The sequence below is a fragment of a genome, unplaced genomic scaffold (assembly GCF_019419815.1).
Source record: "Pyrus x bretschneideri cultivar Hongxiangsu unplaced genomic scaffold, Pyrus_bretschneideri_v1 Contig33, whole genome shotgun sequence".
NCBI classification, from domain to species: domain Eukaryota; kingdom Viridiplantae; phylum Streptophyta; class Magnoliopsida; order Rosales; family Rosaceae; genus Pyrus; species Pyrus x bretschneideri.
The window spans coordinates 356,683-369,149 of record NW_025999646.1 but is presented as its reverse complement, the minus strand read 5'-3'; the positions used below and the strand labels follow the sequence as shown (position 1 = coordinate 369,149).

Below are 12,467 nucleotides of genomic sequence, written 5' to 3'. Positions count from 1 at the left end.
CTCACCCTCCTAAATGAAAATCCTTTCCGAATTCTTTTTTGAAAATCTCAGAAATCTTTAAATCGTGTTTCATTGTATATTATGCAGATAAAAATTATTTTAAATATTTTTATTTAAAATTAAATATAAATAACACTTGTCAAAATTGATCATATAATATACGATAAATGAAATCCTTACAAAGAGAATCCAACGCTTACTAATCCAATTTTTATTTTTATTAATTCCAACAGAATGATTAATAAAAAATGGAAAAATAAAAAAGTTAGAATATTCGATTACTTTCCTTGGACGGGAGACTTCCTCTGCTAATACTCGCCCCCGAGTCGTACGATAAAACGACTGTTAGTCGTTGTGCCAAGAAACCACTTCTTCTTCTCCCTCTCCGCCGAAAGAGGAGCGAGAAAGCTTGTGATCATCAATGGCGGTCAGACTAACGACCTGGTTCGTCACCCAGGGGCTCAGCATTACCGGCTCCAACTCCACCTCCCGCCACCGCTCATATTCAAACGCTCGCTTTTCGTTTCACTGCTCTCCTGCTTCTTCCTGCAAGCTCCGGCACCGTAATCTCAGGTACCTTCCCCCTCTTCACTCTCTCTCTCTCTCTCTTCTCTCTGAAATCGTTTATCGATCAAATTCTCAAACTTCAATCTGCTTGATCGAGTGATTGATGATAATTTTGATTCAATTTCGACTTTTGAAGTTGCAATTGCGTGAATAAGAGGCAGAGACTGAGGAAGAAAGGCTCGGTCGAACAGCCTTCGACGAGTACAGATTTCCGGTTCAATGGCGACGACGACTCCGAATCTGACGGTGCTTCTTCGGCGGGCGTCATCGTCCCCATTGAAAGCGTATCTGATGACGAAGCTCCCACTGCCAATGGAAACGATTCGATTTCGACAACTTTAACTCCGTCTGATCAAGCAAATCCTTCGGTAACTCTTCATCTTTGCTTATCAAAACTCAAGAGTCAGTGTTAATTGTTAAATGATTGTTATGAGTTTGATTGCTTGTTCGCTTTACAGGCGTATAATACTCAGGATTTGGTTGGCATGATTAGAAATGCAGAGAAAAGTAGGTTATTACTCTGCCTTGTTCATTTGGCTTCAATTATATTTATGGTCCGTTTGGGACTGCTTTTGTAAGAAGCACTTTCGCGCATAAGCACTTCTAGCATCTTTATTTGAAAACTTAAAATTTTCTATCAGAAATTCTAGTGCTTTTTGGAAAGCACTTAAGAAACCACTTTTATGATAAGAAAGCACTTGACTTATGCGTAAGTGTTTTTTTTTTTTTTTTTAATTTTTATTTTGAGAGAGAAATGTACAAGTGTTTCTAAGTTTTCTTTCAAACATGGTCAAAAGTGCTTTTAGCATCCTATAAGCAGTCCCAAACAGGCCTTACTGTTTATTCCTCATTTATTAGAATTGTGAAACATGTATATCTCTTTTGTGGCCTTAGATATCCATCTTCTCAACCGGGCGCGGGTTAATGCGCTTGAAAACCTTGACAAGATTCTCGGTGAGAAGGAGGCATTGCAAGGACAGATGAATGCTTTGGAGATGAGATTGGCAGAGACCGATGCGCGGATTAGAGTAGCTGCCCAGGAAAAAATAAAGGTGGAACTTTTGGAAAACCAGTTAGATAAGATGCAGAATGAACTGAATCTCAATGGTGACGGTGGTGTTGAAAGAGGTCAGGTGGAGATTTTTGAGAATGAAGACCAGCTGTTTAATGAAGAAGCTCCTCTACCATACAGAACTAGCATCAATGCTCTTGTTGCCAATCTGAATGCATTGAGATTGGAAAATCAATCCCTCAAGAATGATGTAGAAGCACTCAGGGAGGAGCTTAGCTTTGTGAAGAATACGGATGAACGGGTGGTAATGCTGGAAAATCAACGGTCGACTTTAGAGTCTGCGTTGAAAGAGTTGGAATCGAAATTGTCAGTTTCTCAGGAAGATGTATCCAAACTATCCAATCTTAAAGTTGAATGCAAAGGATTATGGGAGAAGGTGGAGAATTTGCAGCTACTGCTAGATAAGTCAACCAAACAGGCAGATCAAGCTATTGTAGTTTTACAGCAGAACCAAGAGATTCAAAAGAAAGTTGATAAATTAGAAGAATCTATTGAAACAGCTAATGTCTATAGAGAGTCATCAGAAAATATGCAACGATACAATGAGCTGATGCAAAAGAAAATAAAACTTATGGAGGACCGGCTTCAAAGATCTGACGAAGAGATACATTCTTATGTTCAATTATATCAAGAATCTGTGGAGGAATTTCAAGATACACTAAATACTCTGAAAGAAGAAAGCAAGAGAAGGGCAGTTGATGAACCTGTGGATGATATGCCATGGGAATTTTGGAGTCGTTTATTGCTTATGATCGATGGTTGGTTGTTTGAGAACAAAATATCAATTGATGACGCCCAGGTGTTGAGAGAAATGGTTTGGAAGAGAGAGAGACGAATTCGTGACTCATACATGGTCTGCAAGGAAAAGAACGAGCATGATGCTGTGTCTACATTTCTCAAACTGATATCATCACGAACAAGGTATGAACTTTCTAGTATTAGAAGAATGCAGGATTGCATGTCGTTCATATTGCTAGTTTGTTGATTTTTGTATTTAAGCTTCTATATAATCTGCGAGTTTGTTGATTTTTTAGTCCAGGATTGCATGTCATTCATATTGCAGCAGAGATGGCACCGGTTGCTAAGGTGAGTTCAGCTTGCCTCTATAAATTTTTATCTTTTTTTGCTTTATTCTATTAAGATAATTGAGCGGGGTTTCTTACTTGTCAAGCTACAATTACTTTTATTACAGTAGTTCAGATTCAGGAATTTGTTAAACACTGTTTAATATTCATGTCTAAATGTATAGGGACATCTCAAAGATCTTCCGTATTGTTTTGATAAACATACCATCAACATAACTAGTTAATTTTACAGGTTGGTGGTTTGGGGGATGTTGTGGCTGGTCTTGGTAAAGCACTGCAGAAGAAGGGACACCTTGTGGAAATTGTTCTTCCCAAATATGACTGCATGCAGTACGATCGTGTTCCTGACCTAAGGGTATGCTGAATAGTTAATTAATTTTAGAAAAGAAGTATTTTCTACTCGAGTTTCATTACACTTTAACATGCAGGCCCTAGATCTGGTGTTAGAGTCATACTTTGACGGTCGACTATTCAAAAATAAAGTCTGGGTGGGCACTGTTGAAGGTTTGTTCATTGAAAGTTTTGTTTGCATGACATACTATTGTCTTGGATTTTCACTGTAGTCTTGGATGCTCACTCTGGTGTTGATTATGCAGGTCTTCCTGTTTATTTTATTGAGCCTCTGCATCCTGATAAGTTTTTCTGGAGAGGACAGTTTTATGGGGAACATGATGATTTCAAGAGATTTTCCTTTTTCAGTCGTGCAGCCCTTGAGTTGCTTCTTCAATCTGGCAAGCAACCAGACATAATTCACTGCCATGATTGGCAGACAGCTTTTGTTGTATGGACCATTAAACCTTCATTTTCCTTTACCATGCTCTCTCTCTCTCTCTCTCTCGACTAACTTGTTGCTGTTCTTAGGCTCCACTTTACTGGGACCTATATGCTCCAAAGGGATTGAACTCAGCTAGAATATGTTTTACATGCCACAACTTTGAATACCAAGGGACTGCACCTGCTTCTGAATTGGCATCTTGTGGTCTTGATGTCCACCAGCTAAATAGACCAGATAGAATGCAGGACAACTCAGCACATGATAGGATCAATGCTGTTAAGGTATAGCAATTGCTGATTCATTTATTACCAGCATTCCGGGAATTGGCAAAAGCTTTCCTGATTCCATTATCATTTTTGTGCTTTTCTCTTTAAGGGTGCAGTTGTATTCTCTAATATCGTGACAACAGTATCTCCCACCTATGCGCAAGAGGTGCTGACTGCTGAGGTATGGCTTTTGCTCATAGTCATACTAACAATTGCCTATAGATATCAGATTCAAATTCAAATTTCTTGCCCCGTCCCAGCCTATAGGCATTGTTTCCTTTTAACATTTGATTTTGGAGAATCTAACTATTTTCACCAAATGTAAGTTTCCGTCATAAATTGTGTAAATCTGTCTCTCTTGTATACATAGTAATCCAGATTCCACACACGTTAGAAATATCAACATCTAAGTATATGATTTTGTTTGTGGATTTGTGTTGAGATGATGTTGGCCTCTTCAGATGAAAGAAAAATTCTCAAAATTGTGCTTTTCTATGAGAGCTTTGATATAGAAGTCATCAGTTGTTGGACCTCTAGTAAATTATGTGGCTCCTAACCAAAAGGTTCTTCATGTCGGATACTCAACATCCCACTTTTATTCTGTTTTTATGCATTAGTACACTTCACAGATGAGAAAAGAGAACAATATATCTCTTCCCTACTCATGTAAAAATACATCATACTCTCTGTTTTGGACTTTTGTGACCGTCAAAATAACTTTACGGCAGACAGCCTTGAAATTGTTTAAGATGCTATGGGTGAAAAGTCTTGTGTAGTTAGCCAATTTTTCGAATTCTTGAACTTCCGTTTGTAAAAAAATAGTTGTTTATTTATGATCACAGGGAGGACACGGTCTCCATTCAACACTAAATTTTCATTCTAAGAAGTTCAATGGAGTTCTAAATGGTATTGATGCTGATGCATGGAATCCTGCCACTGATGAGTATCTCAAAGTACAGTACAGTGCTAATGATCGTCAGGGGAAAGCAGAAAATAAGGAAGCTTTAAGAAGAACTCTGGGGCTTTCTTCGGCAGATGTCAAGAGGCCATTGGTAATTTCTTTTTCTGTTAAATTTTCTCTGCACTTAGAATCATATCTGGTACTCTATAAAATAGCATCATTATTCTATTTTCGGTAAGCCAGATGAGTGAATTCTTAGTTGAAATTGTGTGATCAATCCTTTAATAGGTGGGCTGCATAACAAGATTGGTGCCACAGAAAGGTGTACATCTTATCAGACATGCGATATATCGAACATTGGAGCTCGGAGGACAGTTTGTACTTCTGGGTTCTAGCCCAGTGCATCATATTCAGGCACTGCTCTATCTTCCGTTTTGATATTATATCCTGGCTATGTTCGTTACTGTTAGAAAATTACGCTGTTAGTTTATGCTCAAGCAGGGAATGTATCTCTGTTGTCTCTAACCATATTAATGTATCACTAAGTTGAAAGCAGTATCAAACATAATACCTATTCTCTAATCCAATATATTGCTAAGATTCTGAGTTCAAGTCCAATGCGATAGAAAAGTCCAATTTAATATCTTGTTCTTTATAGTTTGTTTGTCATGCTTATTTAATTAACAAATGGATATAAATGTTTCAAATTTAATGAAGTTATAAATACGCTGGATTTTCCCGTATGGTAGATGTAAATACTTAGTAGTGGCTAGCTTTGCTCTTCATTATCTGATGATCTAATCTATAACTAAAGGGTTTTTTGTTGTGTTGTTTGCTATCGTAGAGCGAATTTGAGGGTCTTGCAAGCCATTTTGAGAATCATGATCATATTCGTTTGATATTGAAGTACGACGATTCTCTTTCCCATGCCATTTTTGCTGCTTCTGATATGTTCATCATCCCGTCTATCTTTGAGCCTTGTGGACTTACACAGGTAAAGTCTGTTCTCTTTCCTGCGCAAAACTTCAGCACATTACTCGCTACATCACGCTGGATTAACTTGTGCTTTTTCTTGGGCAGATGATAGCCATGAGATACGGTTCTATACCCATTGTAAGAAAAACTGGTGGTCTAAATGATAGGTGAGTATCCACTGCCTGACCTATTTTACCGGTTCTACTAGCGATTTAGGTTATTCCTTCTAGAGGAACCTTAACTCCTAAAATACTTAATGTGCAGTGTTTTCGATGTTGATGACGATACTGTACCTCTTCAGTTTCGAAATGGATATTCATTCTTGACTCCTAACGAACAGGTAAAGCCCATCAATATACATTCTTCTTTCCTTTTCTTCCCTTTTCTTTCGTTTTTGATCTGGCATTGGTGCTCAAGGCTTGGAATTTGATCGTAGATCCTTTCCTCGTATTGTGATTTTTCTCCACTCCAGTACGTTATTCTAGTTTTTCTTGTCCATGATTTACTGTATCCTGACTTGGAAACGCCAACAGGGATTCAACGGGGCCTTGGGACGTGCATTCGCCCTCTACATGAATAAGCCGGATAGTTGGCAGCAGCTTGTTCAGAAGGTCATGACTATAGATTTCAGTTGGGATACTTCTGCATCACAGTACGAAGAACTCTACTCCAAGTCTCTGGCCAGAGCAAGGGCTGTCGCTCACGCTTAAAGCTTTATGATACCTTGCTATATATGCCAGGCACGTCCGTGCTTTATTTAGCGAAACAAATGTGGCTTCGTCTCTGGCAAGTTGGAGCTCGGACAGGTAAGGTCCATATATGGATGCATGTTTTGAACGAAAGTTATCTGACCAGCGAGCACACCAGAAGCTTGAGATTGAATGTTTTCAAGTTCTGCAAATGTTAAATTAAATGCTCGAAGCGACAGAGGTGGTTTTAAGAATCGATGCTCCTTCGACCAAATGTTCGTTCTTTTACATTCGATCTCCATTTATTTGTTCATAAACCAGTTTAGTTGTATACTAATTACTAGGTTCTTAATTTAATTACAAAACTCGTATACCTTTCGGGCACATTAATTGAATACATAAGTATCTCTACGCAAAATATACAAGAGATATGATGCAAATAAAAATTCAAAATCATGTTTATTCGTCTAATTATTGAATCATTTTCTTCTTCAAAGCAGAGTATCTGAGCTCGCATTGCTCGTAGACTCGGAACTATTTTATTTGGATCTTCCTATTACCTAGGGAGTAGGGATGGTTAATTTTTGTGGTTATGATGATGGATATGACATTTCTGTTCTCAAATCAAATCGTTGCCATCCTCCTCTATATGTCTAAGCTAGCCTGTGTTAGAAATTGTGGATCAAATACAATTGCCACACGTTGTAGACGTCGAAGAAATGATTGTTATTAAAGGGGTAGATTGAGTCGTGGTTCGCTTAAATTGCACCGAGGTCTTTTGAAGGAAAGGTTTTAGGTGAATCTGAACAATGTAATCTCATAGTTCATATCTTCCCCTTGCATTTCTGAGTTCAGTTTTGCTTTACCCTGGCAGGCAATATTTCAAAGTTTTCTGGTACGAATTTCGACCAATTAAGATATTGTTCAAAAACGAAAAGATCGAAATAGTTCAAATTAATTGTTGTCCATCACTTGGTACCAAATTTACATCATCGACAACACTACAAACAATAGCACAAAACAATTCCGAGCTCTCACTTCCAGGAACAAAGTTTGTGGCATAGTTCCAAGCATTGTTGGCGACCGGGTCGGCAAGGTGGTCGGCAAGGTTCTCCAATGGTCCCTTTCCGGTGACGATGGCCTGGACAAAGAATCCAAACATGGAGAACATGGCCAACCTTCCATTCTTGAGCTCCTTCACCTTGAGCTCAGCAAAGGCTTCTGGGTCATCGGCAAGGCCCAACGGGTCGAAGCTTCCTCCGGGGTAAAGAGGGTCGGTCACCTCTCCGAGGGGTCCGCCGGCAATTCTGTATCCCTCAACTGCGCCCATCAATACCACTTGGGTAGCCCAGATGGCCAAAATGCTCTGTGCATGGACCAAGCTAGGGTTTCCCAAGTAGTCGAGACCGCCCTCGCTGAAGATCTGGGCTCCGGCCTTGAACCACACGGCTTCGCCGAACTTGACACCGTTGCGGGACAAGAGCTCTGGGAAAACGCATCCAAGAGCTCCGAGCATGGCCCATCTGGAGTGGATCACTTCGAGCTCACGGTTCTTGGCGAAGGTCTCTGGGTCAGCTGAGAGTCCGGCGGTGTCCCAGCCGTAGTCACCGGGGAACTCGCCGGTAAGGTAGCTTGGGGGCTCGCCGGAGAATGGCCCCAAGTACTTGACTCTATCAGGGCCGTACCATGGGCTGCCAGAGGAGACTTGTTTGGTAGCAGTTTTCCTCATGGAGACTCTTCCATTTCCGAAAAGCTCGGTGGCTCCCGGGGAAAGTTGTACGGCTTTGCCGGCGAAGGTTGGAGAAGACAGAGCCATTGTGGAAGCAGCCATGGTTGAAAGAAAGGATTGAGGTTTGATTGACAGTTCAAGTATGAGAGTAGTGATTGATGGTGGCCGATTTGGTACGTACTTATAGTGGCATGATATCAAGGCCACTTATCTTATGTTATCTAAAGCTTTAATCTCATTGGACTGCCAAGATTTTTCTTCTGTTTTTGTTTGCCTACGTGTCAGTCTCTCTAATCCACCACGTCCTCAGATTCATTTCCCTGACCTATAACCAATCTGGGCTCACCATGATTACTCTCAGCCACCAGAATATTGGAAGAGCTCTCTCTCTCTCTAAAACAATCTTGAAAAAATCTACAAGCTGGGTACGTTGGGTGCATTCTATCGGTTGGAGTATTACAACCTACAGGAGTCGTGACAGTGCCTTCTCAACGGTCGAATGTTAGGGTTATTGATATGGTAATTAGGAAGTAAAATTTTCACCCTTCAGAAAAAAGTTAAAACAACAATCGAGTGGTAGGCAGAGGGCGTGTGAGGAAAATATCTCTGCAGAAGGAGAAGAAAAAATCTTTGTGAAAATATCGGATAATCTTGGTCCACATCTCAAACTTACTTTCACGTGAACCGGATTATAATTTGGATGCAAGAAATTTGGTTTGACCTCTTCAATCTTATCCGACCCAAAAAATATCTCTCCCTAAAACTAAGATCAGAAGCATACATGTTAGTTTGCACGAAGTTAATACATGCATTATGTGATTATAGTCACAAATGTTGAAGAATAGGATGCTTCTGCATATATGGATTGAGTTTGTCAACATCCAAATTACATTCATTGCTAAATAGCATTTACTATTTTTTATGTTGCCTTTTGTTAAACAGGAATCATGATTTCAAAGTAAAAACTTACTTTGTGAGTTAAGTCAGTTGGCCAAGACAGTGTGTCTTATCGGCCTTTTTATACTAAGTTAGCATTCTCATTCTCGTAAATTAATAGTTTAGAATATCATTTTGTTGTGAAAGTTTTGTACGATTTTGTAGGGTCCATAGTAATCTTCAAGTACACTCTTAAAAAAAATCTCTCAAGTCTAGACAACTGTTGCATTGATGAGTTTGTTAAAAAATCTCTCAAGTCTAGACAACTATTGCGTTGTAAATAAGAAACATACAATTTGTTTAGAATTATAAGTGACTTCATTCATTCTGCATGGCTAGCAATGCAGCAATGTTCTGAGAGGTCCAGAATTTGGAAATACGGAGGTGTACAGTTGCATGGTAGAATTAGGGTTTGGTCCTACAGAGGAAATCCTCTACTATCTCCGAGCAAAGAAAGCCTATCCAATTGGACAAGTGGCACTGTCCGATTGGACTAAACTAGTGGTACCCATGCATTATTGTCTTGAGATTTTTCAAACACCAGTACAAACTGTATAATCTAGCGACTGTTGGTACTACTGGTGGTAGAGGGTGCCAACTAGACAAGAAAAATCGAACTTCAGAATGCCAATACCAATGAGAGTAAAGTTATTGATTTTCTAGGATAAGGGCACTGTCCTATTTAAGCCATGAAGCCAATCACAACCACCCATCATCCTCTCTTCCTTTAACTGGTTTATCATTCTACTAGTATCACATTTGTTTTGCAATGGCTGCTTCCATGGCTCTCTCTTCCCCAACCTTCGCCGGCAAAGCCGTGCAACTTTCCCCGGGAGCCACCGAGCTTTTCGGAAACGGAAGAGTGTCCATGAGGAAAACTGCTACCAAAAAAGTCTCCTCTGGCAGCCCATGGTACGGCCCTGACAGAGTCAAGTACTTGGGCCCATTCTCCGGCGAGCCCCCAAGCTACCTCACTGGTGAGTTCCCCGGTGACTACGGCTGGGACACCGCCGGACTCTCAGCTGACCCAGAGACCTTCGCCAAGAACCGTGAGCTCGAAGTGATCCACTCCAGATGGGCCATGCTTGGAGCTCTTGGATGCGTTTTCCCAGAGCTCTTGTCCCGCAACGGTGTCAAGTTCGGCGAAGCTGTGTGGTTCAAGGCCGGAGCCCAGATCTTCAGCGAGGGCGGTCTCGACTACTTAGGAAACCCTAGCTTGGTCCATGCACAGAGCATCTTGGCCATCTGGGCTACCCAAGTGGTGTTGATGGGCGCAGTTGAGGGATACAGAATTGCCGGTGGTCCCCTCGGAGAGGTGACCGACCCACTTTACCCCGGCGGAAGCTTCGACCCATTGGGCCTTGCCGACGACCCAGAAGCCTTTGCTGAGCTCAAGGTGAAGGAGCTCAAGAATGGAAGGTTGGCCATGTTCTCCATGTTTGGATTCTTTGTCCAGGCCATTGTCACCGGTAAGGGACCATTGGAGAACCTTGCCGACCACCTTGCGGACCCAGTCGCCAACAATGCCTGGAACTATGCCACAAACTTTGTTCCCGGAAAGTGAGTGAGAGTATGAGAAGAATTGAAGACTTGTTGTGAGTCCCTTTTGTTGAGTGTGGATTTCAGCGTGGAAAATTTGTTGATGTTGTAGATTGGTGGGTGAACCCTAGAGCAGAAAAATGTGAATTATCTATGTATGTAAGGCTGAATCTGAATGGAGTAAATTTCTATTTTTTTCAATATATGTCAATATTTTTTCGGACAATCTTTAATCTGTTCTGAATTACGAGAAGAGAGCAAATAAGAGTTTTTTATTTTTTATTTTTTTTTTTAAACGAATGATATTACCTACATTAAAGGAATGTGGTGAGCTTAACCTTACAGTAGCAAATATAAGTTAAGTAAATTTGTATGTAAATTAATATTGTTTAAAATATTATTTAAAAAAATAAAAAAATTACAGGGTTAAGTGATTCGAAGCAGAGAACATTGTCCTAGTGGATTGCGATTGCGTGTTTATTTTTTTATAGTAGTTGTAAATTAATAAGAAAAAAAATGTCATGATAAAAGATAAATGCATGTTCCCATAAGAATGTACCAATGTACAATTATAGTAATTCATAAGAATGTACCCATATACAATTTCAAATATTAAAACCCATATGTGACAAAAAAAAAAAAAAAAAAACATTGTACCCATATAAATTCTTAGTGTTAAAAAATGATTAAAGGATAGAAAAATGGAAGCAAACCATAAGACAAAATTACATAAGGGTACATACTATATAAATCTTATAGGAAAAAGTTATAAATGGGTATAAAACAATTTAGAAGAAAAGGTTACAATGGTAGTATAGAATAAAAGTTGGGTACATGGATTAAGGAACAAGAAAAGAGACTGTACCCAATAATATTAAAATTGCGTTCATAGCAATATAATGGTCATTTGATGGTCATGGAGAAAAAATAAGTTTGAAAAAAATTTGGCGAAATTTAAATTTGAGGATAAATATTCCGTATAATGATGTTGAGTTTGAATATAAACATAAATTTGAGTGAGAGAATTTGGGGATTTTCAGCTACAAATGTTACTCAACCTTTTGAACATGATAATGTGGGAGAAATTATAAATTAAAATTTGTTGTAAAAAAATAAAAAAAGATGACATGGAACTATGTTATTAGTAAAATGCTGAGGTGTACAAAGTCAACTAGTCAAGAGACCTTGATAAAAAATAAAAATAAAAACTGAAAACCAATAAGATTTGAGTCTATAAACATTTGTGACTAGGGAGACTAGATCCTAATTTTTCCTAAATTAACTCTTGATGGTTGTTAAGCTAGCTAGGTATTACCTGACAGCTGATTTTCCCTCAAATCCATTATAATTAGTTGCAGTGCAGATAAGTTACAGATAGCAGTGGGTGTAGAACCTGAAAACTGGTTGCCATCTAAACTGAAGGCTTGAAGTTTGGATAAGGACCCAAACCATGGTGGAATATTTCCCGTAAAGTTATTGTTTGTAAAGATAATCAACTTCAGTCGGCGTAAACGGGTCAATTCATGAGGCAAGGTACCGTGGAAACTGTTATTTCTGAGGCTCCACCTAACAAGAAATGAAAGGTTTCCTAGATTTGGTGGAATGGTTCCAGTGAGACTCATGAAAGAGAGGTTCAAGGTCATGACTCTATGGTGGCGTAGGTTGCAAGGAACGCCAACCCAACTGCAAACGGAGGTAGTGGCGGACCAGTTGGTTGTCAAGATGTTTTGTGGATCATTGGTGATATGGGATTTGAGAGCAACCGTCGTGACGTCGGTAATTTGTGCTGCTAACATAGTTGATAAATATCTGGTTAAATATCCAAAATGGTCCCTAAGATTTGCATAATCAATAGAAATGGTCACTGAGATTCAAAATCAATAGAAATGGTCCCTAAGATTGTCCACCATCCATGATTTTGGTCCTTCCGTTA

General features: G+C 39.5%; 2 protein-coding genes and 1 pseudogene across 2 annotated transcripts; 2 read left to right on the top strand and 1 right to left on the bottom strand.

The window, feature by feature from the left end:
• Nucleotides 1-292: 292 nt before the first annotated feature.
• Nucleotides 293-6,801, top strand: LOC125480379 (probable starch synthase 4, chloroplastic/amyloplastic). Its single transcript, XM_048591153.1, has 16 exons — nucleotides 293-573; nucleotides 704-935; nucleotides 1,026-1,074; nucleotides 1,462-2,560; nucleotides 2,674-2,725; nucleotides 2,957-3,079; nucleotides 3,153-3,228; nucleotides 3,321-3,505; nucleotides 3,586-3,780; nucleotides 3,875-3,946; nucleotides 4,608-4,817; nucleotides 4,955-5,080; nucleotides 5,511-5,660; nucleotides 5,747-5,808; nucleotides 5,906-5,981; nucleotides 6,175-6,801. Exons 1-16 carry the CDS (start codon nucleotides 422-424, stop codon nucleotides 6,349-6,351), a joined length of 3,036 nt encoding a protein of 1,011 aa, XP_048447110.1. The 5' UTR covers nucleotides 293-421; the 3' UTR covers nucleotides 6,352-6,801.
• A 466-nt stretch (nucleotides 6,802-7,267) lies between these two features.
• LOC103951337 (chlorophyll a-b binding protein of LHCII type 1-like) lies at nucleotides 7,268-8,204 on the bottom strand. The gene has a single exon (XM_009362687.3). The coding sequence runs from the start codon at nucleotides 8,159-8,161 to the stop codon at nucleotides 7,280-7,282; it is 882 nt and encodes a 293-aa protein (XP_009360962.2). The 5' UTR covers nucleotides 8,162-8,204; the 3' UTR covers nucleotides 7,268-7,279.
• Nucleotides 8,205-9,669: 1,465 nt separating this feature from the next.
• On the top strand, nucleotides 9,670-10,735 carry LOC125480306 (annotated as a pseudogene).
• The last annotated feature ends 1,732 nt before the right edge of the window (nucleotides 10,736-12,467 follow it).

Excerpts from the sequence above, each read along its gene's own strand:
- LOC125480379 (XM_048591153.1), top strand. The coding sequence starts at position 422 with ATGGCGGTCAGACTAACGACCTGGTTCGTCACCCAGGGGCTCAGCATT. Across the intron at positions 5,081-5,510 it reads GCCCAGTGCATCATATTCAG|AGCGAATTTGAGGGTCTTGC; the intron begins GCACTGCTCTAT and ends TTGCTATCGTAG. Across the intron at positions 5,982-6,174 it reads TCTTGACTCCTAACGAACAG|GGATTCAACGGGGCCTTGGG; the intron begins GTAAAGCCCATC and ends AAACGCCAACAG.
- LOC103951337 (XM_009362687.3), bottom strand. The coding sequence starts at position 8,161 with ATGGCTGCTTCCACAATGGCTCTGTCTTCTCCAACCTTCGCCGGCAAA.